Here is a 27236-nt window from a genome sequence, read left to right on the forward strand (position 1 = left end):
CATGTTTTGTTCCTCTAGGTCTGGTTTTAAAAGGCAGTACTGTACTTAGTTCACTGGCCCCATTACATTGTCTAGTTTCTGGATGCCAGAATCTGAAATATTCTTGCAGGTACTGTTGCCTTCAACAGGCTAGTTTGATAGAGGGTGCTGCCACTAGACAAGCTTCAGCCTTGTAGTACATACTTAAGACTTAAACAACCTACCCTTTCAAGGGCTGAACTCCTGTACTAACCTACTTTCTACATCGGAGAATTTACATGTTTGTTCCACTCCCATCAAGCAGCATGATGAAGGTGGACTCCTTTTAAAGTTACAAGACAGTGCATGCATCTGACGAGGTGGGTATTCACCCACGAAAGCTTATGCTCCAATACATCTGTTAGTCTATAAGGTGCTACAGGACTCTTTGTTGCTTAAGACAGTGCAGTATTTTAGAACTAGATAAATTACTAGGTGGAAGGCACACAATCACTTATATAATATTCCTTATCTACCCGTGCTTTACAAAAAGTAGGCGTTAGGCCTGGTCTACACTACAGCGTAGAAGCAGCGGGTATCATAAGCTGAGGGAGGCTGTGCTTCCCCAAACAGCCAGGTGCAGTGCTGCCCATGCTCTGCCCCCAGCCCCTCCTTCCTGCTCAGCCCAGCTCCAGTCTCCTTGTGGATGGCCCCAGCTTAGGCTGTGCCACCCACCCTCCCTGTGCTCTGGGGCTAGGGAGGCTGCAGCTGTGCTGCCCACCCTCCTGTTGCTCCAGGGCTAGGGGGCAGTCTGGGGCTAGAGGCAAAAGGTGGGGGGGGGGCACAGCCTCCCCCAGCTTGTGGTTCACACACTACACATGCTATGGGGCTAAGTCGACCTAAGTTACGCAACTCCAGCTACATTAATAACTCTCCCATCAACTTACCTTACACTTCTCATTCCGGTGGAGTACCGGAGTCGACAGGAGAGCAATCTGCGGTCGACTTAGCTGGTCTTCACTAGACCCTAAATCGACTCCTCGTGGATTAATTGGCACAGTGTGGAGGTACAGTGTGGAGCCCCAGTAAGTGTAGACATACTTAGTGTTTAGCTACTTGAGATATAGGTAAAATTCAGTACTCACTTGAAGGATAGGAAATTAATGCATTATCTATGTACTTTCAAACTTCTAGATTGTTTCTTGAATGAACTGAGCGCATGTTTAAGGATGGCTAGCACTTTACCTGTGCTAATGATGGTACTGCTCTGTCCCTAGAGCCACCACACACACAGAGGTGGTGGATTTCAGTGAAGAAGAATAGAAACCAAATCAAGTCCAACACAGAGGAAGTTGTCCCTCAAAAGCAACTGCTCCCACATGCTGGGATTTCCCAGAGCAAAGCAGTCCTGAGGAACTTAAGTATGTGCAGAGCTTTTCAAGCTATGGCTGTTATTGTGAGTTCAGCCAGATAGTTCCTTGCCTGTCTGACATTGCTTTAGGCACATATTGTATATACCACTCTACCATTCTTGTAGAGAAAGTTAAATGCCAGTCTCTTCAACATTTCTCTTTACTCTGCAACTTCAGCTGTTATAGCTGACTCTTATTAAACCTTCTATATAACAACTTCCTCTCCATGATCTACTTTCCCAACAGCTTTGAAAGGTTTTACATCTTACTCTGTATTTACATCTTGGGTACATCCATCCATGGAACTGACTAAGCATTTGAGCAGTTTACAGATGATGAATTAGGAACTGCTCTTATTAGAAATCCCAGAGGACTGGTATTTTACTTTGCAAGTTTTTCTAGTAGAATTTCTACATAATCATTTTTGAACAGGTAGTAGCATTTAGCTAACTTGTCACTCAAAGGCTTACTATCTACCAGCCATTTTCTCTCTTCAAAAGTAGTGTCTTTATTTTTAGATTGTCACAAGTAGTTTTATGCAAAAAAAATCTAATATAGATTGGTAAAATAAACCCTTTAGGTAAGCTTAATAATACAATCACATTGAAGTGGCAGAAATATGGTTAGAATTGAGACATTTAAACTACAGTTTTAAAGTGTTTTAGTAAAATAAATACACAAGTTAAATCTATTACAATTAACCTGTTACATAATTGCATACATTTTTAGCTCTTGCTGGGTGCTTTTGGTAGTAAGGCAGCTGTAATAAGGTGAAAAAGTTTTAGACGTGGCTCTGCAGATGTGAGGACTCATCAGTGCAAGGATAACAGTTTTTCCAGCAAACTACATTTTACTGAAGACAGAGAAAAAAACCTGTCAAGTAGTCCATTAAATAGCAGTATGTTCAAGCAGAAGGGAATAGTGCATTTCTCCATCAACTAGAAGACATCCTGTAAATTGTACTGTGAATTGATACAACTGGTAAGAGAAAAGATGATAGAAACAAGATTTGATTACTAAAGCAGTTAATATAAAATAGACAAGATAAATTAACCATGTGAGCTCATTTAACTATTTGTGCTTTATGAAGTGTACACAATTTTTAGTATTACAACAGATCTATGTGAAAGTTAACCTCCATGCTAGAGGACATTTACAGCAAGTAGTATAACTTAATATTTTGGAATTATTGTGGTAGCAGAACTGCAGTACACTACCAGGCAAACATGTTAGATGCAAGTAACCCACTCTAAACAATAGTCAACTTCCCTTTATAAGGATGCAGTAGCATCTGTTGTGAAAAAAGCTTATGTCCTCTACCTCATCAACTAGTGAGGATTATATACCCCTTTCTCCCAAATAAGTCATCCTGAAAAGGGAGAATAAAATGAAGTGAGGAAGCTAGCCAGAAGTATAACCAGTTTCTAGCCAAATTTAACAGTTCAATGCCTAGGCTGCAATTTCCCAATGTCAGATTTTTATTTGAAGTGGTAGTGGCAGCAACATAGCAGACTTATGAAACGAATATTGTCAGTTTCCTCATCGCCATCATCAAGCCCAAAACTTTCAATCTTGGTTTAAGTTGTCATTCCAAGCAGACAGTGCCGCTGATTATGCTGCTTTGGTCACTATCTTTTACGTCCAATGATACAGACTCAGAACAGCAGTCCATCATGTAAACTTCTTCTTGGTGGCTGTGAACCGCTCCATGTACTAAAAAGCAGAGAGCAAAGAGAAAGTTGGTTGTTCTGAAACTGGAAAGTTGGTGATACAAAAGCCATACTGGAACTGGCCATTCCTAACTTCACACAGAAAAGAAGTCATTTGGAGGTTTTATTGCTGGTGAACTGCAGCAGCATCCCATTCATGCAGCAAGGAAGCTTTATAGTCATCAACATCTGTTTAATGAATTTGTAGATTTACATAAATAGATACTACCTACAGCCTCCAAGCCAATACAGTAATTTGTCTCACAGAGACCAAGCACCCCATTGTCAGGTTTAGAGGATGCTGTGTGAATTAAAAAGTAAATACTGTAGACAACTTCCCTTCTATTATTCCTAGCCTCTACCCTGTCTCATTCAATGGAGGTGCTTTGGTGCCTTATGATGATCAAGTGATGCACCACCATCTTAGCACCAGCTTTCTTCCACTCTCTTGTCACCCTAAATAGACAAGATAAACATCCACAAGAATACATTTCTCATTGAAGCATTTTTTTTAAGCTTTCCCAGAACAATTTGGAGTGGGGGGGAGAAGCAGGGATAGATGCTGTCTTAGTCTATTGTGATAAAACAGTTGAGTTAAAAATAATAATTAATAATGGCCAATACTTACTTCTAAGTACAAGTGATTTTTCTTGAAAAAATTAATAAAATCCTATCTATATTCTACACACATATAGGGGAGGATCCAGGCCCATAATCTATGTGACTAACACGCAATTAGAGTTTCCCTATTATTTATTTTTTATCAAAGCAACTTAGATTCCTTGCCCTTCTCCCCACTATTAACAGAAAAGGAATATTTCCATCCTCACCTACTATGCAGTGGGGATTATGCAAATAGAGAATGACTATGACAAGGCTACCACATGACCTGTCAGTGCAGGCAAGATCATGAGAGAGCCAATGCAGGCACAGCCTACTAGAGTCAGGGTGAAAGTATAAACAGGACAATGACGGGGAAGCTGTCCTATAAAGCATTTTCTCCAGTACAACCATCATGCTAGAGATCAACAACCTGAACTCTCCCCCAAGCAAAGGGCCATGAAGTCTATGGCTAATTAAACAGCCAGATAGCTCCTCTATAATTTTTCCAGTCTTACCCCTTAATTCCAATTTCTTCTATATAGGGATAGTTGGGAAATAGAACCCCAACCACTAATAATGCTCAATAAAATAAAGCACTAACTAGGAATAGCATTGCTCCAAATGTGATTAAGATCCATCTCTCTCTTTAGAGTACTGTCTAATAGTGCTGTAGCATCAAAAAAAATTTGCTTATAAGCATGGGCTGCAATCCAGTCTGACATATGCCAGGGAGAAAAGGATACGCATCACTAAGGCAAAAAGGACAGTTAGAGAGGAAAGCTGCAAGATGTTCACCTTACAAGTAGTTCCTGAACCACAGACAGGTCCTTTGTTGTTATCTAATGGGCAAGGCAGAAGGTCATCCTTGGAAGGTCATCTACTGCCAATGGCTGCAAAGATACTTGTGGACTGTTGCAAGTCTCATCCACCAGCAGAACTCTGATCCCCCAGTAGTCTGAGATGCATTCATGAGCAGGAAAGCAAAAAACATTCACTGGCAACAGTTTTCTACAAACCTTGTCATAGCCCTCCAGTTCTCTGAGTTTCTTGATTTCAAAGAGATTACCCTCCACTGCAAGCAATGAGATCTGGGAATCACTGAGTATGCTCTGAGGAAGCATGCTGAGGTCTAGACAGTTCTCTTCCAAACGCAGGACTTTGAGGCGTGGACAGTGAGAGATCTGCACTGAGATCTGGGAAATCTGACATGGTCCAAAAGGAGAAAGTGGAAAAAAAGCTTGAAACCGTACATTTTTACTGATAATTGGTTATTTATAAGTACACCGATCTGTGTTTCACAACTACTACACAATCTGACTTCAGTTTATTCAGCCACTTTAACAACACTGTCGCTTGTTTTGTAGATTAACTGGGTTAATGACAGGAAACGAGAACTACTTATTTGCCTAGCATGACTGGCATCGAGCAACTTTATATAATTTTAGTTTTGAGGAAACATCATACCTGCTGACTTTAACCATATAAAGAGTTCGAGTATTTCTAAAATGAGACCCTGGAAGTGAAGCTGTCCTTAATTCTAATACTGCACACGTGATGTGCAATGGTGACGAGTTCAAATCAATTTGACATTAGACATGCAATTTTCCCAACAACTGGCATCTGGATACCTCCCCTCAAAGCAGGGTCCACCTGGGAACTTGAATAAAGGGCTTAGTGCTACAATGCATGTGGTGGAGTGGGAGAATAGAACAGAGTGGGCATGTCTGAGGCATTAATCTCACAACAGGAAAGTTACTGTTTAACAAAGCGAGCCTGACCCTATAAAGGCTATCCCAGAAAGTCAAATCAGGCAATAGAAGGCATCACAGTAGATGAAAACTAGCTAGGTATTTATATGGATCCTCCACCACTGTCATACCCAAAAGGCATTCCTCTCACACTGAAGTGGTAACTGCCTGTCCTGACTTCTGTGGCTCAGAGAGAACTAACTCTTTAAGACTCAATCATGCCTTAAGTTCACATGCCTCTAAAGCCTCAGTTTCCAGACCTGGTTCTGATTCAAATTGAGTTCAATGGCCTGCAGGTCCCCTACTGTGTCTGGCACGCTCTGGATCTGGTTTCTTGAGAGATCCACCACATCTAGGTGACGAAGACTGCAGAGTTGGGTGGGCACAGTCCGAAGCTGGTTTCCAGAAAGGCTCAGGGTCTTGAGAGCCAAGAGTTGTCCAAAGGTGGCAGGCAGCTGCGTCAGATGGTTGCCATTCAGATGCAAGGTCTCGAGTTTTTTCAGTTTACACAGCTCCTCAGGTAGAGCAGCTAGCAATAAAATTACGAACAAAGAAATTACCCAATCTACTCAGAGGAAACTGCGAGTTTTCACATCCATTAAAAGCCAAGTCTGCTCCTGTGTGGAATATACAACACTATTCTGATAGGATTTTCCAAGACAAAATTCCTCTCTCCCAAACCACTAGGCTAAACACATTTTGCAACATTTGAAGTTTAGGAGTGAAGTATTAGTTTAAATTTGTTCATCCCATCCTAATGAACCCAAAAAGCTATAAAATGCTTATAGCAAACAGTTCACCAGTCTCTGAAGTTCAGACATCTGTGGTGAAACACAGCAGCTTTTCACCACCGCACAAACAGAAAAATTTGGAGACAAGAAGAACACTTCCCTAATAAGCTGCAAGGGAAATTTTAGGTAAGCAGAATATAAATAGAGTTGGAATTTGGCCAAAACTTTAGGCATAATGCTTTACTTCCATAAAGGATGCTATGGCATTGTTAATGACTACAAGTGGTAAAGAACTTAATTTTATCACTCACCCAAAAGACGACACCTCTAGTAGCACAGCACCCCCTAATTCTAGTTGCTAGCTTTGCCGGTCTTCGGGACACTGGCCCAACAGGAGTGACACCCACTGAATCACCAGCACTGTTTTCTGCAGGACACCATCTTCAGAGGTTTTCCATGCAAGTACTAAACTATCTGACTTTCCTCAGCTTTTAGATCAGACAGGTTTACAGCACACAGTTATGTGGTTTTAAGTACTTACACGTTATTGCAAGGGTGAAAATATAACAAAATTGCTAACTAGTTTTGAACAAATCTAATTTTCTCCTGATCATGAATTCCAAGAGATTTTAGTCTAAGCAACCAGTGTTTCCCTTTGCATTTTGTAAGAGTCAAGTTATCACATTTAATGTCAGACCAACAACAAAGAAGTCTAATTCTTTTTAGAAATCTGTGACAATATTAAAAACTCATACTCAGTTTGTTGTTGTTTAAAGCAAGACTCTTCAGAACAGAAAACTTTCCCATCAGTGGTGGCAGGATCTCAATTTTGTTGTTTGACAAATCTATTGTCCTTAAGTTGCTAGCTAGCTTCTGCAGGTCTTCAGGAAACTGGGGGGGTGGAAGTATAAACAACATTAAAACAGCTGGTTTAACTTCATAATAGACAATATAATTTCATGGTATCCGTCTTTCAGTTATTTACACTGCAGTTCAAGTTTATATTAGTCCATATGATGCACAGTGTCTCATCATCACCAAAAGTGAGATTTACCAAATTCAAGCAAAAACAATATATGAAGTTAATTTTTTTCAATGGCACAAAAAAAAAAAAATTGCAAGGGACATTTTACAGACTCCTAGGAAAACTAATTCCTAGTCCAGAATTCAGTCTAAATAAACAGGATAAAAAATAAAGAAAAAAAGGGCGAGGATAGGAATACAGCACAATACTGTTTACAGAACTTTTCATTTTTATGTTCTCTTTAATGTCTATTAATAACCTTTGCTATTTGATTATCTCCCCCACACACACACTTTTAAGCATGATGGAAGCTAAATAAAACCCCTTCTTCCTTCAGTTCTCTGTTTTATTTTATATAGATTACAAAAAACATTTCCTTCCATCTTACTGTAACACTTGTCTGCTCTTTGGAACTCACCCCCTCTCTTATTCACATACCTTGCCATCATAAAGCATATGTAACATTGTTACATCATTCACTTGTGGATTTCTTTTTTTTTTTAAATCATCTACTCTCACAGTCAGCAACAGCACCAAATATCTGCAAATATCTCCTAGTCCAGGGGTAGTCAAATCCAGACCACCAGACACTTTTGAACGGATCCCAAAATGTATTTACTTGTTATTATTGATTTTTTTTATTATTTTCTCTGGAGTGTGGACCTTGATCAAGAAATTTGGACCTGTTCTAGTTTCTACTCCTTGAGCCAGTAATGGGCGGGGGGGGGGGGGAGGGACGGGGGGGGGGGGGGGGACACGGGGGGACGGGACACACTCATGTTTTAGCTTTTCCCTGCAAATTATAGCAGCAACTTATCATATCCCCCCCCTTGCCAGGAAGGGAGAAGTGAAATGGAAGATTAAACATATGAGAGAGGTATTTAAACCGCCTCCCCCCCATGCACAACAACAAAGTAACATGGTGCAGTGTTAAACTTGGACATCATACAAACAGTAGCTAGACCAGGGGTCTCCAACGCGCGGCCTGCGGGGTTATTTTCTGTGGCCCGCAAGCTCCTAGCAGCCCTCCCGCCCTCCCCCAGCATTTACCTAGAGCGGCTCTGGCCCGACGCGCACCAGGGGCAGAACAGGGCAGGTCCCTGCCTGCCCTGCCCCCGCGCCGCTCCAGGAAGCGGCCGGAACCTGGGGAAGGGGGAGGCACATGGGTCTGTGTGTTGCTCTTGCTTCAGGCAGCGCCCCTAGCGGCTTCCATTGGCTGCGGTTCCCCTTAGCCGCAGTTCCCCGTTCCCGGCCAATGGGAGCTGCTGGGGGAGGTGCCTGAAGCAACAGCAACACACAGACCCTGGTGCCCCTCCTCCCACAGGTTCCGGCCACTTCCCGGAGCGGCGCGGGGGCAGGGCAGGCAGGCAGCCTGCTCTGCCCTCGGTGCGCGCCGGGCCAGAGTCCGCCCCCCGAACCCCTCTTGCACCCCAACCCCCTGCCCTGAACCCCCTGCTGCCCCCCTCCTGCACCCCAACCCCCTGCCATACCCCACACCCCTCCTGCACCCTGACCCCGCCACACCCTGCACCCCTGCCCTGAACCCCCTGCCGCACCCTGCATCCTGACCCCCTGCTGCACCCCTCACCCCTCCTACACACCACACCCCAACTCCCTGCCCTGAGCCCCTGCCACACCCCTCCTGTACCCACTGGGGTCAGGGAGGGGGCGGAGTTGGGGTGGGGATTTCGAGGAAGGGGTTGGAATGGGGGCAGGGAAGGGGTGGGAAGAGGCGGGGCAGGAGCAGGGACCTCATGGAAGGGGTGGAGTGGGGGCGGGGCTGAGGGCGGCGGGGGGGGGAGGTGTCAGTAATGTGGCCCTCGGGCCAATGTACTAGTCCTCATGTGGCCCTCGTGGTCATTTGAGTTTGAGACCCCTGAGCTAGACCCAACAGCAATTGTTCAAGTCTGATTTGGATTTTTCTGGGAATTGATCAAACAAAATCAAGTCAATCTCAGATAATGTGTTAAAACCATAGGCACTTATGGATATGCTTTACTTTTGTCACTTGAGCAGTTCCACTCACATGAATAAGGTTAAGCATGTGAATAAGTGTGTGCAGGATTGGGGCCTTAAAGTATTTCACAAATTTGAGAGTATCTTGCATAAATATACAGTTATAAAACTTATCTTGTGCTCTCAAGATTTTTTTATTGAAAGCCACCTTTTTTGTTGCATAAACTTTTAAGACTCCTGGATTTAATATATTTGTTTTAAATATAAAACCAGAAATTATAAAGAAATACAAGTTTCCAGGTAAGCGGAGCATCACTGATTGCTAGAGCAAAGGTGTATGCAAGAGTGTTTTCCTTAAAAGGGGGACAGTGAGGTGCCTGAAGCATTATTTATACAGTACTATTAATGCCCATGGCACTTTACAAAACAGAACGATAGAGTCCCTGCCTAAGACAATTAGTCATGTACATGTGTAGCCAAAGAGTTCTACTACCTCAGAGAGCCCCTTTCCAGTTAGCTGGAACACGCCTGTTTTCTGGGCTGTCTCCAAGTGAGCTTTTAAGGCACTATTTCCCATCTTGCTGGTCTTGTGTCAAGTATACAGATTTTGTTTAAGGCACAAACACAGTCCAGTCTCTCTCAATCACGATGCACTGGATTACATGAACCCAATTTTCCTGTTAAAAAGCAAATTTACAAAGTCATTTTGTGCATAAGAGTTTTCTTCCATTATGGCTCACCTGGACATGTTGAACGGTATGCTTAATGTATCAGGCTATATTTCTTATCCCTAGTTAACAAAATATAGGTCTTAAGAAGATTAACCCAATTTATCATACTAAGATTCCTCCATTTAGAGTTGTCTGAATGCTAAATTAATGGCATGGAAGTTGGGAAGCATGCAACAGTGGAAGGCAAGATCAAAGTGTCAGACTAAGGCCATGTGTACACTACAAACTTTAGTCAAGACAAGTTATAGTGGGGTAATGCCACAGCAGTTACTATATTGCTCATGTGCGTGCATACTTGTCTGCTGGCATTGGTGCTTCATGAACTCGATATGTTAGGCTTGGTCTGCACTTAAAACTTAGGTCGACATGGCTACAGCACTCAGGGATGTGAAAAATCCACATCTATGAGTGCTACAGCTATGCCAACCTAACCCCCGGTTGGCTGGTTTAAAGGTCAATGGAAGAATGCTCCCATCAACCTAGCTACCAGTAGCTCTGGGAGGTGGAGTTGATGGAAAAACCCCTTCTGTCGCTGTAGTCTGGCTACAGCAGCATAACTAGGGCGCTATGGCTATGCCACTGTAGTGCCAATAGTGAAGACATGGCCTTAGAGCCCTCAGCCTTGTAGAGGGGTTCAAATAATTTGGTTACATAAATGTAGGAATTCGTACAGTTCAGCACCTTATAGGGACAGTGTCAAGTTAAAACCCACAGAACAGCAGCCCCTGCGGGAAGGGGGGTGACTGATTAAGCTAATTACCGCCCCATCCCGGGGAGCTCTAGCAGCTCCAACCAGTCCGGGCTCCCAGCACAGCGCCCAGTGGCCCGGCCCCTCGCACGGCCCAGTTCTTGGGGGAGGCCCAAAGGCGGCTCCGCTTCGGGCTGCGTAACAGAGTCAGAGACACCTCACGCCGCCGCCCCCAGCCAGAGCCCATCGGCCGCCCGCGGCGCTGCCACCCCTCTCGCCCGGCCAGCCGAGCCGCCACTCGGGACAGGGGGCACCCAAGGGCAGCCTCCCCCTACCCGGGCTGCGGCCCCGGCGACTGACAGGCCGGAAACCTCCCCCACCTACCGCCCTTTCTCCAGCCGCGGCTCTAACTCCCCATCGCGAGTCTCCACCCACCCGCGGACCAGCTCCGGCTCCAGCTGGGCGTGGGAAGTCACCCACCCGCGCGAGCCCCGGAACCGGAAACCAGGCCAGCGCCGCTCGACAGGACACATCCAACATGGCGGAGACACAACGCCACACCCGCCAGCGCGGCTGCGGGTCTGTCACACACAGCATGGCGAGGGGGCGTGACCTCGCCCCCCAGCGTGAGCGACGCGTGGGCGGAGCTTCCTGCGCGAGGGCGGGCGCGCGGCAGGTTTAGAAGCGAAGGCGGCGATGGCCTGTTCGAACCCTTGGGACCCGGCGCAGCCCACGGCCGCGGGGCTGGTGCTGGCCAAGTGCCTGGTGGCGGGTGTGGTGACCCAGGTAAGGAGCGGTGGGGCCGGGCTATGGCCCCTCCCCCGGGGAACCGCGCGGCCCTTCCGGGAACGCGCCCGTGGGGGACCCTCGCGCCCGGGAGAGCAGTTGCTGTGTCGCCTCCCCGCTTTCCAGCTGCGGGTGTCCGGCCTCCCCGTGCGGGCGCCGACCCCCACCGTCAGCGCCCCGAGTAGGAGCCATCTCAACAGCGGGCAGCGTAGCAGGCTCTGCCCGGCCGGCTGGATGACCGACACTCTCTAGGCTGGAGCAGGCCCCCGTCTGGCGTGGTTGTTCCCCATCCCCTAAAGAGCATTATAGCCAGTGCTTAATTTGTGGAAGGACTCAAGTCCTTGCACCTCTAGGCTTGGCAGTTCATAGCCCCAGCACCTCTGGGCTTGCTGTATTAGTTATGAATGTAAAAAATTGCTTGAGCTCCCGCACCTCTTGCATTACAAATTAAGCACTGATTACACTCCGGATTGCCTGTGGCCAAGGCAGACGTCTGCTCTAAAAAACGGATTACTGTTACAGGATTTGGGAGAGCTAACTTTAGTTAGACTTTGTTCTGTAGTTCTTGATCTTCTTTAGCTCCTTAGATCTTTTTTTAAAATAAAAATTAATGTTTTTCAGCGGCCGAGTTAGAACACATTTCTCACTGTGGTTGTCTGCTGTGCCCCCGGGTATTTGCTTCTTCTGGATGACTTTCTGCTACTAGGGTTTCATTTACACAATGAGTGTCAACAGAAGGTGCTAGATTTAAATGGGCAGCATTGATTCTGCTCTTGGAACTTAGTGTAAAAGTTCTGTTTATTCCTGTATCTGTACTGTCAAAATAGTCTAATAGAACTATGCCTCCACTTTCAAGTACTCCTGTTAAATTTCATCTCCCTATCAGTCCTGTAAGAAAGCCATGTGGACAGATCCCTGCACAGAGGTTCATGTTCAGGGTCACTATTTGTAGCTAAGGCCCTTTGTTTTCAGTTTTTACAAAAACATTCCTGGCTTTTACAAAAGCTATTGCATATGTTTTTCCAATTTTCACCTGAATTTTGGACCACTTGAATACATGGAAATATTGATTGCTAAAATAAATTAATCTAAGTGTAAATGTGAGGCTCTCTCTTAAAGTAAGACAATGTAGTGGAAGATACACATAGGTGTGTACATACTGTTAATGTACAGTATCAGAGGGGTAGCCGTGTTAGTCTGAATCTGTAAAAAGCAACAGAGGGTCTTGCATCTGAAGAAGTGAGGTTCTTACCCATGAAAGCTTATGCTCCCAATACTTCTGTTAGTCTTAAAGGTGCCACAGGACCCTCTGTTGCTTGTTAATGTACAGTTCATGAAATAAACTACAGCATTAAACTGCTTTTACTTTAAATACTTTTACTTCTCCCTTCCCCCAATATTAACCCTGATATTTTCCTAGAAAACTGAAGTTAATTTTGCACAGATTTTCACCTGTGTGTTTATTTTTTTGTAATAAACACTGATACATTTTTGGGAAATTTTAAACAAAAAACAAAGGGCCTTGTTTGTAGCATAATCTTGCCTGTTGCATAAGTCCTTTCACAATCACATTATTGAATTATTTTTATTATTTGACTTATAGTAGCACCTGGAAACTCCAACCAAGTTGGGGGCCCTACTGCACTAAGAGCTATGCAAACAGATAGTAAGAGACCATCCCTAAAGAGCTTAGCCCTTGTCTATACTACAAATGTATGTTGGTATAACTGTTGCTCAGGAATGTGGAAAATCCACACCCCTCAGTGACAGAGTTATACCAACCTAACCCTTGGTGCAGGCAGCGCTATGTCCATGGAAGGGCTTCTCCTCTCCTCAGCCTCTTGGGGAGCTGGAGTACCTACGCTGACAGGAGAAGGTCTCCTGTCAGCATAGTAGTGTCTTCACTAAGCACCACAGCGGTAGAGCTGCACTGGTGCTGCTGTGCTGCTGCAGCACTGTAAGTGTAGACAAGCCCTTACAATCAGACTGAGTATTCTTGGTGGTTGACCCAAGATTGTGGAATGAACTCCACAGGAACTGCGGACCATCCCAAACCTTACCACCTTTCACACCTTGCAAGAAGCATTTCTCTGACCTTGCCATCTCTAATATAAACACAGAGGTGTGTGTGAATGTGAATATATAAATTCCAAAAGGAACACTGCATACACTTCTTCCCCTGGGAGAGAAAATGAAAGAACAAACCTGTGACACATTAGTCACATTACTTAATACACTCCTGGAAGTCGCTCAGATGCTATGGTGATGAGCATGGTATAAGAAATTATATGGAATAGAATCTAAATAGACAAGAAAGACAAAAGGAGGAAGGGGAAACGGAGATATTGAGAGATGAAGTGCTTTGCCCAAAGTGATGCAGCACATCAGTGGCATAGCTGGAATTGAACTCTGGTCTCCTGATTCAGTGCCTTATCCACTAGCCATGCTACTTCCTAGTACATTGGTTTGGGGCGGGGGGTTAGTTATTTTTTTCCCCTTAAAGTACTGTGTGTGTCTTCAAATAAGATGCCATTTATCATAAATCCATGTTTATGCTGATAGAAACAATGTTAAAATTGAAATGGGGGAGAAGAGAGAAATCCCTCCCGGCTGTGCCTGATTAATTTCATTCAATTTTGGATGTTAACTGTCCATGCCAGGGATGACTGTATCCCTTCCTCTTGTTTATACTTCTGAAGAGTAAATTTCTGTCTTTAGGTGCATTCCAATGGTATAGATTTAAACAACAAATCTTTAAGGAGGGTGCTCCCAGACTCTTCTATAAGGACTTTGTCTTTGGAGAAGTTTTATTTTTGTAAGCCCATTTTTGTCCTTCTGAAATGTTTCCTCAGCTGCCTATGCAAGATTTATGTTTCCCAAATCATTAATGTTAGGAGAAACTTAATGCAACACCTAGAAAGACGCTGCCAGTTGCACTAATGTTCTTGCTAACCTTGAAAATGTTCTAATTGCTTGTGACTTCTTATTGCTACTGACCCGGTACCACCCTCTCTTGTTGTTCCTTAATAGGAAATGCTGGATTTATCTGCTAAACAAGCCCCTTGCTTTGTGCACCTCACCGAGGTGGAGAAAATTGCAGACATCCGAGCTGAAATAAACCAGGTAAATCCATCAGTACCAGGGTGCATATTTCTATATGATGGGTAAGACAACATATTAACTGCTCTTGACCTTTGCACTGCCCCCTCCATGTAGAAAGCATATTTTTATGCTGTGTTTTTACCATTATATAGTAGAAAACATAAAGCAGGCTGGAGAAGAAAAAGAATATGTAAAATATAATGGCAGGTGGTGTTGTTAATTTGTAATTTAGTTTTTAACGGTAGCTTTGTCACAATTTAATGAATTATCACAATGGAAAGAAAGACCCATATATCAAATTCCTTTCTTTCGTAATAACTGCAAAGATGCAACCCGTTGTATCTGGTGAACAAACTTTATCTAAATCTTCTTGAAGAAACTGGGGAAACAGATCTGAACAGCTGTTCTCCTTAGATCAGCAAACAACTACTGTTTTTTTTCATGAGCTGTTGTATTTATAGGCAACCGGACCACTTCCACTTAAACAAGATAAGGGCTTGTCTACACAGGGAGCAATGCTTGGTTAGCTCCATGTGCAGATACTCTTATTCTGGAATAAGAGTGCCTTATTCTGAATTACTTTAGTCCTTTTTGGGTGTGGTTTAAAATAATTCAGAATAAGACTCTCTATCCACACAGAGTTAATCTTAAAATAATCTTCTTTACATTCACACCCTACCTTATTCTGGATTAATTTTCATGTGTATACATCCCCTAACAGTACCTTTCTTACAGTTCCATTCTTTAGGCTCCCATTACTATCTAAACTGGCTGTTAGATTTAAGTTCTATGAGATGTATTCTGAATTTCTCTGTTATTGCTATTGTCTGGTGGTAATGCTTACCTACTGAATTATCCAATGCATACATTAACAGTGGCAAAGTCCATGCCATCAAACAGCATTGCAGACAGTGAAATGCCCATTGGCTTAGCTGAAGAAGAGGTTAGACCAGTGGTTCTCAACCTATTTACGCTTGTGACTGCCTGGCTCACATACTGCAATTAATGTCTAGGAATTAAACCTGAAAAGGTTCCAACTGGTACAATATGCAGCAGTCCATCTGCTTAGTAACACAGGGCATGAGAAGACATTGACCACATTCTGGACTGGCTCCCCATTGAATAAATCAAATTAGAGGTCTGTCCAAGATCACCCCTATGACAGCAGCTGTGTTCCCCTGGAGCCAGGGAACTGTTTGCCACTAGGGAGAGACTTGTGAGTGTGAGCGCCTACTTTTGTAGGAACTGGTTTTAGACAATGGAACTCATTCCCAGAAGAAATAAAAATGATCACAAGCTTCACTGCATTAAGAACTAAATGCAAAACTCAGCTCTTCATGCACACAAACTCAACACAACCATACAAACTAATCTGTTTTTAAAAAGTTTCTTAGACATGGAAGGATGAATGTGGTATTCTTATTTTGAATACATACATGCTGAGGAGGTGGGGAATATCCACAGGTATATAGGTAAATAGAAATTAAACCATATGAAAATCAAGTGTAGCTATTTTTTATGCCTTTTGTAGAAGAGCCTGGAAACCGAAATCCTGGGACTGGAAAAGGAAACTGCAGATATTGCTCACCCATACTTCCTGAGTAAGTGGTTTTGGTCAGGGGAACAATTATTTGTTTTAGGCTCTTTGACCTGGATGTCATCAAATGTGTTTCACCTCCATTGAGTTCTCTGTTTCTCATCACCGCCATTGCACTTGTCATCCACTGGTGTGTAGTGGCCCCTGAGGCTATGATGGGTGATCAGCCAATAAAGAGTGCTAGCACAGCAATGCAACTAGAACCCTCCATGTCACTAGTGACCATGTGCATGTTCTTTGTGGTATTCCACTTAATAGCTTGAACCCCAGGGGACAGAAGTTCTGGGAGCATTCATAAGCCATTGTGCCCCAGCAGTGCTGCATATAAACCTGTTGCCTTCCAAATAAGTCAACAGATGTATGTACTTTTTTCATATGTAATGTCACTCAGAAGAACTTTTGGGATTTTATTTTGGTAAATTGGGGGGAATGGATTAATTCCCTCAGTATTTCTCCACCTCTTTGCTTTGTCTTTATGGGTCTTTTCTTCTTGTCCACCACAACATAACCCTGAAGGAAATTCTTATTACTAAAATACTATAGGGTGCAGGTGTAAGTCATATAGGGATTTTTAGATGGAGCTACCAGATCCCTTAAAACCATGCTTGTTAGTAAAGTGATACCTTTTTAAGGAGTACATGTGCTGAGCCTCTTTGGAACATATCCTAGTACTACTTCCTAAATCATTCAACAGGGACTAGTCTGGTTACTGCTGTCCTCCCAGAGCCTGAGCCCATCACTTGCACAGTGAAAAACTACTGGAAAACCTGAGTCAACTGCAATGCAGAATGAGTTTCTGCTCTTGCTCCATTGGTCAAACAATTTCCGGTCAGCATTCCTTTGATATTTACCTCTGTTGTGTAGCTCAGAAATGCCAAGCTCTGCAAGTTATGAATAAGCACTTGGAAGCAGTGCTGAAAGAGAAGAGGACTCTCCGGCAGAGGTTAATGAAGCCCTTGTGTCAAGAGAATTTGCCTATTGAAGCCATATTCCACAGGTGAGTTCTTAGAAAATAGCTCTTAGCATGTAGCCTGCACATGTATTCATGTCCAAATAAGCTACTTTTGCCTGACAATCACTCCTGGTAGGGGGAGCACAACTGTTGTATCAAAGAGTTGCTAAAGTAAACTCATGCTGCTAGTCCATGTGATGGGTTGCACCCCCCCCCCCCCCATCCCACTGTCTGGGATGCCACCTGATGTACTGGGGTTTCACTGAGCCCGCCTGCTCCACTAGCCTGGACTCCCTCTCCCTGTTTTGCTGAATTAGGCTCTCTGGCAGAGTGCGCACGCACACACGCTGTAGAATCACACAGTCTGCAAGCAGCTCTCTATGGGAAGATTCAGCTAGGAAATTGCCCAGCACTCAAATGCACACCCCCTTTTGGGGAGTAAACCCAAAATAATATTGTTTTGCATGGTATAGAAAAGTCTGCACAGCGCAAGCTCATAAAAATTCACCCTCTCCGTCAATGTGGAGAGAGAGATGCACAGCTTCTCTCCTTCCCTCCTTTCCCCCCCTTCCCCGGATATGAATTGCACAAACTGAATTATGTTATAAACAAGAAATAAGTTTATTATCTATAAAAGGTAAATTTTAAGTGATTATAAGGGATAGCAAACAGAACAAAGCAGATTACTAAGCAGATAAAACAAAACACACATACTAAGCTTAAGATATTAGACTGGTTGCAAGAAGTAATTTCTCACCCTACATTTTTATTTTGGGCAGGTTGCAGAAATTCTTGAAGGTTAGCTACCTTGCTTGCAGCTTAAATCTTCAGGTGTCTTATTTACAGACCAGATCCCTTTTCCAACCTGGGTTTAGTACTCCTCCCCCTTTCCCTTTGTCCTTGTTCCTTAGGTGTTTCCAGTAGCCATCCTGGGTGGGGATTCAGAGAAGAGTGAACCAAGATCAACTTACTCTCCAGCCTTAAATAAGATTTACATAAGGCAGGAATCTTTTGTTTCCCAGTCTTGACCTCCCCCTCCTTTTAGTGGAAATGTACTAGAAGTCCAAGATGGTGTTTAGTACCAGGTGACATGACCACATGACCTAGTAGTGTCACAGCAACGCCTCTCGGGAAGGAGAGAGATTAGTATCTTCCAAGTCTTATTGTTTCTGCCTAATGGCCCATCAAGGCTGATGGCCTGTTGTCTGGTGGGTGTTTCCCAAGTACACACCCAGTTGTAATTGTTACATAGTCAATATTCATAACTTTAGATACAGAATTGATACATGCATACCGACTGGATAATCACCAGGTGCATAACTGGTTGGAAAATGGTTCCCAGAGAGTAATCAGTGGTTCAGAGTTGTGCTGGAAGGGCATAACGAGTGGGGTCCCTCAGGGATCTGTTCTGGGTCCAGTTCTGTTCAATATCTTCATCAGTGATGTAGATAATGGCATAGAGAGTACACTTATAAAGTTTGCGGACGATATCAAGCTGGGAGGGCTTGCAAGTGCTTTGGAGGATAGGATTAAAATTCAAAATGATCTGGACAAACTGGAGAAATGGTCTGAAGTAAATAGAATGAAATTCAATAAGGACAAATGCCATAGGTGCTGACTCTGTGGGTGCTGTGGGGCTGGAGCACCCCTGGGGAAAAATTAGCAGGTGCTCTGCACCCACCGGCAGCCACCCTCTCCCCGCCCCCCACCCCCTCCTTGCCGCCTCCTCCCCTGAGCGCGCTGCTTCCCCGCTCCTCCCCCTCCCAGTGCTTCCTGCCTGCCACCTAACAGCTATTTGGCAGCGCTTAGGACTTTCCAGGAGGGAGGGGGAGGAGTGGGGGACGCGGCGCACTTGGGGGAGGAGGCGATATAGAGGTGTGGCAGGGGCGGGGACTTGGGGGAAGGGGGTGGAATTGGGGCGGGGTGAGAGTGGGGCAGGGCCAGGAGTGAGCGGGGGGGGGGGGGGGGGGGTTGAGCACCCACAGGGCAGAGGGGAAGTCAGCGCCTATGACAAATGCAAAGTACTCCACTTAGGAAGGAACAATCAGTTGCACACATACAAAATGGGAAATGACTGCCTAGGAAGGAGTATTGCAGAAAGGGATCTGGGGGTCATAGTGGATCACAAGCTAAATATGAGTCAACAGTGTAACGCTGTTGCCAAAAAACAAAACCATTCTGGGATGTATTAGGAGGAATATTGTAAGCAAGACACGAGAAGTAATTCTTCGGTTCTACTCCACGCTGATTAGTCCTCAACTGGAGTATTGTGTCTAGTTCTGGGCACCACATTTCAGGAAAGATGTGGACAAATTGGAGAAAGTGTAGAGAAGACAACAAAAATTATCAAAGGTCTCGATAACATGACCTATGAGGGAAGATTGAAAAAATTAGGTTTGTTTAGTCTGGAAAAGAGACGACTGAGTGGGGACATAAGTTTTCAAGTACATAAAAGGTTGTTACAAGGAGGAGGGAGAAAAATTGTTCTTAACCCCTGAGGATAGGACAAGAAACAATGGGCTCAAATTGCAGCAAGGGCGGTTTAGGTTGGACATTAGGAAAAACTTCCTAACTGTCAGAGTGGTTAAGGACTGGAATAAATTGCCTAGGGAGGTGGTGGAATCTCCATCATTAGTGATTTTTAAGAGCAGGTTGGACAAACAGCTGTCAGGGATGGTCTAGATAATACTTAGTCCTGCCTTGAGTGCAGGGGACTGGACCAGATGACCTCTCGAGGTCCCTTCCAGTTCTATGATTCAGTAAATTATAATCTTTTTAATGATACCTTACTAGACCCATCTTTCATAAAATGTATCTTATTCCATATCCCTACCATAAGCTTATTTCCATAAAGAATATATGGGGTGTAATGTCTCAGTCAATCCACAGAAACTCTTTTATACACACACATGCAGCAATTTTTCCAGTGTTTTTTTGTTTTGGACCTCCTTATTGGAGACATTGTCAGTAATGAGCTATATGGTGAAAACTTAGAAATTTCAAGTACGTTATTATTCTAGAGAGGCCACAAAATGCTAGAAAACTGGTTTAGAAAGTATTTTAAAAAGACGCATTTATGAAAATTTAATCTATTAAATGAAACCACTCAAACTTTCATAAAAATCATGTATGGACCCCTTTAAGTTGTGAGTTTGGGAAGGAAGAATTTTGTTGTTTGTTCCAAAATGCAATGGAATAAGACCTCAGTTTAACTGCATTTTTAAAATAGTATTAGCAATATAGTTGACTAGTCTCTCCGTAATGTAGCAGCTGGCAGTAGGCTGCTCTTAGCTAATGCTAGTTGACCTGAGACTTGGTCTGAACCAATCTGAAGAACAGTATTGGTGGTATACAGCGGTAACTGAATAACCTTAACCAGGATAACTCCCATATCTGAGATATTTATTTTGAGCTACGGGTAACCATTATTCTATGCATTACTGAGAAGGATGGAGGCGGGGGAGGGGGATGGAATTGATAGTAACAGAACTTCTTCTAAAAGCTAGCAATTGACTGTTTTTTGTGGGGGCGGGGGGGTCACTGTAAAAGACACAGAAAGATAGTAATGTCTTTGTCACATGGTGATTGGTCCCTTTAACAGCCTTATGAAAGGGCTGAGTGAGATCAGACTGAGGTGGAACCACATGGTTTGGGCAGGTTCCTGTGGAAGGCCCTCAGCCAGGGTTTGCAGGAGACCAGGTACTCCAAAGGAACCTACGTGAGGGCCCAATGCTGTGTACCAGAGCAGGGAAGGGCACAAAGAAAAGCCGCACAGGAGCTGAGAATGGTACTATAAGGGAACCAGCCGCGGGAGGGGCGGTGGGGTTGAGAGCTCTATTCCAGAGCCAGAAAGACTCTCAAAGGCAGCCCAGACGGGCTGGGAACGTGGCCCAAAGGGAGCATTGAAGAGAAGTCCCCGAAGAGCAGAAGAACCTTCTTGTTTGTTGGGACTTCTCACTTGGACTTTTGCTATTTTGGAAAGGGTTAAAGTTGTTTGTGACTTGTCCGGAGATCTAAGCCACATGTCCAGCACAGAGCAGTGTGTAGAGTGGGGAGAAGACCCTCACTGAGGAAGGGAGTGCCAGCACTGTCTTGCTTGACCAGCAGGGGTACTGTGGGGTGGCCATGTCCCATGACACTCTTACACACTGAACCTTTGTGCATGTGTTCTGACTTTCCTCCAGCAGATCACATAACAGCTTTTCTTGTACCTTTCAAAAAGATGTGTTTAAATTCTGGGTTTATATAACACTTAACTTATGCTCAGAACACTTCTCCAAAACCAAATAACACTCTAGTGAAGTACCAAGTCTCCTTTCTTCTGTGAAGCTTGTTCACCATCCACACATGAATAAGCCCATAGATATATGATACGTGTTCTTCGTAACTAGCCCTGTCTTTCACTGACATGTATTTAATTTACTGAGTGCCACCAAAGAGAGCATTTGCTGACAAGCAAAGGTGATGATGATGATGCTCCTGCAGCCTGTGCCCTCATTCAATTGTATTGTTTCTGCTGAGATTTCCTCTCCAGGCAGGCGGTCAGGAATTCCCACAATTATTGTGGAAGGGGTTTAGAGGAAAAAATCAAGGAAAGACAGGAACAAGAGGCTTAAGATTAAATTGTGCATCATTTTGAACAGCCTGTTTCTGGATTTCTTCCCAAATTAAAGGTATGTAGCAGAGTTATTGACATTGGCAGTGGCCTTCATTGAGAAACTGGAAAGCCACTTGCAGACCATAAAGAGCATCCCTCAGATACCCCTGACCATGAAAAACATGGTGAGTAGTGAAGATGGTTCCCTTTCCTATCCTCTGTTATGCTCTTCCGCTCAAAATGCAACATCATTTAATTATTTAACCCACCTTTTAGTATCTCCTAACTTCTGAAACTCCCATCTTGTATTCCAGGACAATGCTCTGGCAAAAATTAACTTGCTTGTGACAGAGACTGAAGAGCTGGCAGAGCAGATACTGACGTGGAGAGAACTGCAAAAAGGAATCCATTATGACAACTCCGAGATCACTAACGAATCAGATTCTAGCTTCAGAACTTAGTTCCACCATAAAACATCTTATTTGTGCCGAAGAAAAGATGACCAGTTGAAAGTTCTGTTTTTTACCAGTCCTGTGTGATAGTGGCAGTATACTTGTACCTTAGTCTAACTAGAGACTTTATGGTCGGATATCTCCCCTGTTCTAGAAGGGATATTTTAGTTGGCAACAAGTGATGATTAAAATTGGACAATGATCTGTAAATGACAGAACTTATTGTTTAGGTGTAATTCCTCTTTGGAGTGTCCTGATATGTTCACACATACCTCCTTGGAGCAATCTGAGGGAACTGTCATACATACATTTAAAGGTAGAATGCAAAAGGTCTGTTTCAGTATGGCTAAAGCACATGATGTAAAGACTAAGCTTGTTTCTGCAAGTATTTTGAGATCATATGCTATATTTTCTTTGTAAGTATAGGAATTAAAAAAAATATATAGTAGACTATAAAATGGGAGACTTAAGCTCTTATATGCACTTTTTATTACAAAATAGCCAAAACTACAGTAGCACAATCTGGAGGAATAGTTCAATGCTCACTCATTTTCAAAGCAGCTTCTGTCAAATGCTTTGAAAGTGAAGGAAGGTACCTATGACATCCAGCTTTCTCTTGAAGGAGACTGTTCCCAGTGCCTCCTACAAAATACTCAGTTAATCCATAACAAGTTGTTCTTTACTGATTATTTAATTTCTTGTCTATATAATAAGATTCCAAGAATTTCACTCTGAAGTCTAAAATTTTACTTTGTCAGTGTAAAGCAGTTGAACCACCTAGAAGTGTGGTTGAGGGTTCGTTATGTTCAGAATATCACCAGATTTGAATAATCACTGGGATTTGCTGCCTGTTGCCATCCAGTTTTTAATTTCTCAGCCATTTTGCCTTTACGAATTACACCTCTTCTACAGCAAGACATAGTGTAGCACCTAGGGGTCCCAGTCGTGGCCCAAGACCCCTTTGTACATTCTGTACAAACCCAGAACAAAAAAACTCTCAAAGAACTTACAAACTAAGGAAGATCTTACAATCTTTGATTCTTGCAAAGTTACAAACATGTTTGTGCTTCCGGTAACTTAGACTTTCCAGTATGTATGCCACTCTTCCCTCCAGTTCTTTAAAGGTGTTGTCAGAGGAGCTCTGCAGCAGATATGTGATTACTACGTCTTCAGCTATTCTGTAGAGCTCACCCTCTGAACAGAATGTAAAACCTAAACATCTGTAGCTCAGATGAACATCCACGTATTCCATTTGATTTGTTGTCTGCCACTGTGTCCCTCTTTTTTTATTTATTTTATTTTTTTTTATTTTTAGAATTCTGTTTGAAAGATTAGAGCCATGCATTTGAAAGTATCATTTCCAACATTCAGATTTCACCTTCAAAATGTGCTTAGTTTGAAACTCCTAGACATCTGAAAGGCAGTTAAGCATTGTGCAGGTGGAATTTGCCTTGTCCCTGGTCTTGTCCTCACTAGTAGTAAAGGAATATAGTAGACTGGAAAAACAGATTTTTAACCTTGTAGAGTGAAACCTCCTATTTACCTCCAGAACCAGCCCAATTAACGCTAGCATCCTCTTCTCCACCTACTCCTGGGGGAGTTTTGTGCCACTGCACGTGCTCAGAAGTCATGCCCCCTGCAGATTTCTTTCCTTCCCTGCAGAAAAATGACTTTCTGACAGGGAAGCTGCAAGAGCAGTCACGCATAACTCCCTAGCAGGGCAGGTACATCATTTCAGGCATCCGGAGCAGCCAGCAAAGAGGTAAATCACCACGGGGCTGGGGACACCCTATCCAGTGGCTCCTACCCTGAGCTGAGATCAGCTGCTAGTCCTGGCTGAGCTGAAGGCAGGGTACAAAATACATCGGAAGGACAGAACAGGTCGTGCGGGGTGGGAGAGGGGAGTGGCACTATATGTAAAAGAAAATGTAGAATCAAATGAAGTAAAAATCTTAAATTAATCCACATGTTCCATAAAATCTCTCTGGATAGTAATTCCATGCTCTAATAAGAATGTAACAGTAGGGATCTATTCTTGACCACCTGACCAGACAAGTGATAGTGACGATGAAATGCTAAGGGAGATTAGAGAGGCTATCAAAATAACTCAATAATAGTGGGGGATTTCAATTATCCCAATATTGACTGGGTACATGTCATCTCAGGACAAAATGCAGAGACAAAATTTCTTGATACATTAAATGACTACTTCTTGGAGCAGCTGGTACAGGAACTCACAAGGGGAGAGGCAATTCTCACTTTAGTCCTGAGTGGAGCACAGGCTCTGGTCCAAGAGGTAACTATAACAGGACCACTTGGAAATAGTGACAATAATATAATAACATTTTAACATTCCTGTGGTGGGAAGAACACCTCAACAGCCCAACACTGTGGCATTTAATTTCAGAAAGGGGAACTATGCAAAAATGAGGAGGTTAGTTAAACAGAAATTAAAAGGTACAGTGACTAGAGTGAAATCCCTGCAAGCTGTATGGACACTTTTCAAAGACACCATAATAGAGGCCCAACTTAACTGTATACCCCAAATTAAAAAACACAGTAAAAGAACAAAAAAAAGAGCCACTGTGGCCTCACTGACTAACTGGGAGGCTTTTAACTAGTTCCAGACTGCCCTTGATTGGCTTCAGGTGTCCCAATCAACCTAGCTATCTCCACTGCTTTCTAGAAGGATCTTAATTAGCCCTAGGTGTCTTTATTAACCTGGAGCAACTGCCATTTGGTTACCATGGTACCAGGGATTTGTTTAGCCTGGGGCTAACATACCTGTTCCTCACTACTTTACTATAGCCATCTGGCCTTGCCCCATCACAAATATACAATGATGGGGTCTAAATTAGCTGTTACCACTCAAGAAAGAGATCTTGGAGTCATTGTGGATAGTTCTCTGAAATCATCCACTCAATGTGCAGCGGCAGTCAAAAAAGTGAACAGAATGTTGGGAATCATCAAGAGATAGATAATAAGACAGAAAATATCATATTGCCTCTATATAAATCCATGGTACGTCCACACCTTGAATACTGTGTGCAGATGTGGTCACCCCATCTCAAAAAAGATATATTGGAATTGGAAAAGGTTCAGAAAAGGGCCACGAAAATAATTGGGGTATAGAATGGCTTTTGTATGAGGAGAGATTAATAAGACTTGGACTTTTCAGCTTGGAAAAGAGGTGACTATGGGGATATGATAGAGGTCTATAAACTCATGAATGGTATAGAGAAAGTAAATAAGGAAGTGTTATTTATTCCTTCTCATAATACAAGAACAAGGGGCCACCAAATTAAATTAATAGGTAGCAGGTTTAAAACAAACACAAGAAAGTATTTTTTTCATGCAACACACTGTCAACCTTTGGAACTCCTTGCCAGAGGGTGTTGTGAAGGCCAATACTATAACGGAGTTAAAAAGGGAGCTAGATAGATTCATGGAAGATAGGTCCATCAATGGCTATTAGCCAGGATGGGCAGGAATGGTGTCCCTAGCCTCTGTTTGCCAGAAGCTGGGATTGGGTGACAGGGCATGGATTGCTTGATGATAACCTGTCTGTTCATTCCCTTTGGGGCACCTGCCATTGGCCACTGTCAAAGGACAGGATACTGGGCTTGATGAACCTTTGGTCTGACCCAGTATGGCCGTTGTTATGTTCTTAAATCATAACTTTTTTATAGACACCTCACTTGACAACCTTTGCACAAGATTTGCTGCAAATATATAACAGTGGTTGCAACAATGAGCTATATGGTCATATTTTAATCAGATGTCACAGGGATGATGCTGGATGGATCACTTAAGTGGAGGGGTTTGGCCGGTCAGGGAGAGGATGGTTCCATCCTCTCCCTGACCAGCCAAACCCCTCCACGTAAGTGTATGGACTCGCCTGGAGAGGCATCTGCAAAGTTGGAGTTAGTTGGGAGGGGGGGAAATAAGGCCCAATTGAGTCAAACTCCCCTCCCCCTTAACAACTGTCTAAAGAAGCAGGCTTTCTTCACCTTTTGCTCCCTTCATGGCCAAAAACAAAGGGCAGGGATTGGCTCTTAAGTTTTAAACTATTCTCAAAGAGATAAATATGACCTAGATCATTATTCTTTTGCAATCTCGCCTCAAGGAGAAGAGCCTGCTTTTGTTTAAATTTACCCGCCCCTATAAGGTGAGCTTTGAAATTCAATGTTTTAATAATTACAAAGGAAGGAAGAGACAAAGCATGGTAGTAAAGAGTAGACTTTTTCTTCAAAATAGGCAATGGCTAACATAACAGATACTATGCAGGGATTATAAATAAACAGTCAAATACATGATCAAGAAATCATGTGCGTATTAAAGGTGTGTCCAATTAAAAACAGTGCATCTCTTCCTCTGTCTCATATGATTGTAAGTGCATGGGTTTGCCTTTAAAAAAAAGAGAGGGGTTACAGCACCTAGAAGGAGTTTGGATACTATATAAAAAATGCTACTTGTTTTAATATAACTACTATCGGAAACTGTCACCCCCCTTCCTCTTTTGAAGATGATGGTGAAAGGCTGAGCTGCTCTTATCCAACTTTGAACAAATAACTGGTTTACAAAAGGCTAGTAGGAATAACTATCCTAAGTCACTTCTATAGTATTGTAGTATGTTTGATTTTAAACTCAAAAACTGCTCTCTCTATGCTTGCGGGATGTGTGGCTTATTTGCTTCCCCCCCCCCCCCTCCCAAATTTTATCATTTGGCCTGGTTTTTGCCTGGAATAAACTGTCACAGCAGTAAGGGAGTTGAGATTGTTCACTATTAAATTATATGGTAAACAAAAATAGCATTTGGCAATGAGGCAGGGAAATTTGGTTAACAAATTCCAGACTATGAAAGGATGATCCTGTATTTACATGTTTCAGAATCTTCAACCAATCAGATTGAGTATTGCATTTAAGCCATTTCTGATATGAGGCAATAAAGGCTAGAGGACTGAGCATATGGTTGGAGGCCAGGACCTTTTCGGCTCTGATTGTATGGCTGAGTTGTGTGTCCTCAGCCAAGTGACTTGACCTCTGTGCTTCCATTTCTCCTTCTGTAAAATGGTGTGCTATTTATATATTTTCCTCCTGTTGGAATTAATATTTGAAATTATTAATATTGATATGGGAAACCACCAAATACTAATTTAACCATAAATTCCTTTATTAAATCCAAAGGCT

General features: G+C 43.2%; 2 protein-coding genes across 3 annotated transcripts; one reads left to right on the forward strand and one right to left on the reverse strand.

The window, feature by feature from the left end:
* Positions 1 to 1854: 1854 nt before the first annotated feature.
* On the reverse strand, positions 1855 to 11079 carry LRRC57 (leucine rich repeat containing 57). Of its 2 annotated transcripts, none has more exons than XM_065402607.1 (6): positions 10996 to 11079; positions 9635 to 9818; positions 6917 to 7052; positions 5691 to 5959; positions 4699 to 4884; positions 1855 to 3083 (listed from the first exon to the last, which is right to left on the reverse strand). In XM_065402607.1, the coding sequence occupies exons 2-6, from the start codon at positions 9716 to 9718 to the stop codon at positions 3042 to 3044; spliced, it is 717 nt and encodes a 238-aa protein (XP_065258679.1). In that variant the 5' UTR covers positions 9719 to 9818; positions 10996 to 11079; the 3' UTR covers positions 1855 to 3041. The 2 variants fall into 2 exon arrangements, with proteins under 2 accessions (XP_065258679.1, XP_065258677.1); XM_065402605.1 differs by having other exon boundaries at positions 10945 to 11049.
* Positions 11080 to 11219: 140 nt separating this feature from the next.
* Positions 11220 to 22520, forward strand: HAUS2 (HAUS augmin like complex subunit 2). The gene is made up of 6 exons (XM_065403794.1): positions 11220 to 11346; positions 14377 to 14469; positions 15980 to 16049; positions 16910 to 17042; positions 21671 to 21779; positions 21909 to 22520. The coding sequence occupies exons 1-6, from the start codon at positions 11257 to 11259 to the stop codon at positions 22053 to 22055; spliced, it is 642 nt and encodes a 213-aa protein (XP_065259866.1). The 5' UTR covers positions 11220 to 11256; the 3' UTR covers positions 22056 to 22520.
* The last annotated feature ends 4716 nt before the right edge of the window (positions 22521 to 27236 follow it).

This window comes from Emys orbicularis, chromosome 4, assembly GCF_028017835.1.
Source record: "Emys orbicularis isolate rEmyOrb1 chromosome 4, rEmyOrb1.hap1, whole genome shotgun sequence".
Lineage (NCBI taxonomy): Eukaryota > Metazoa > Chordata > Testudines > Emydidae > Emys > Emys orbicularis.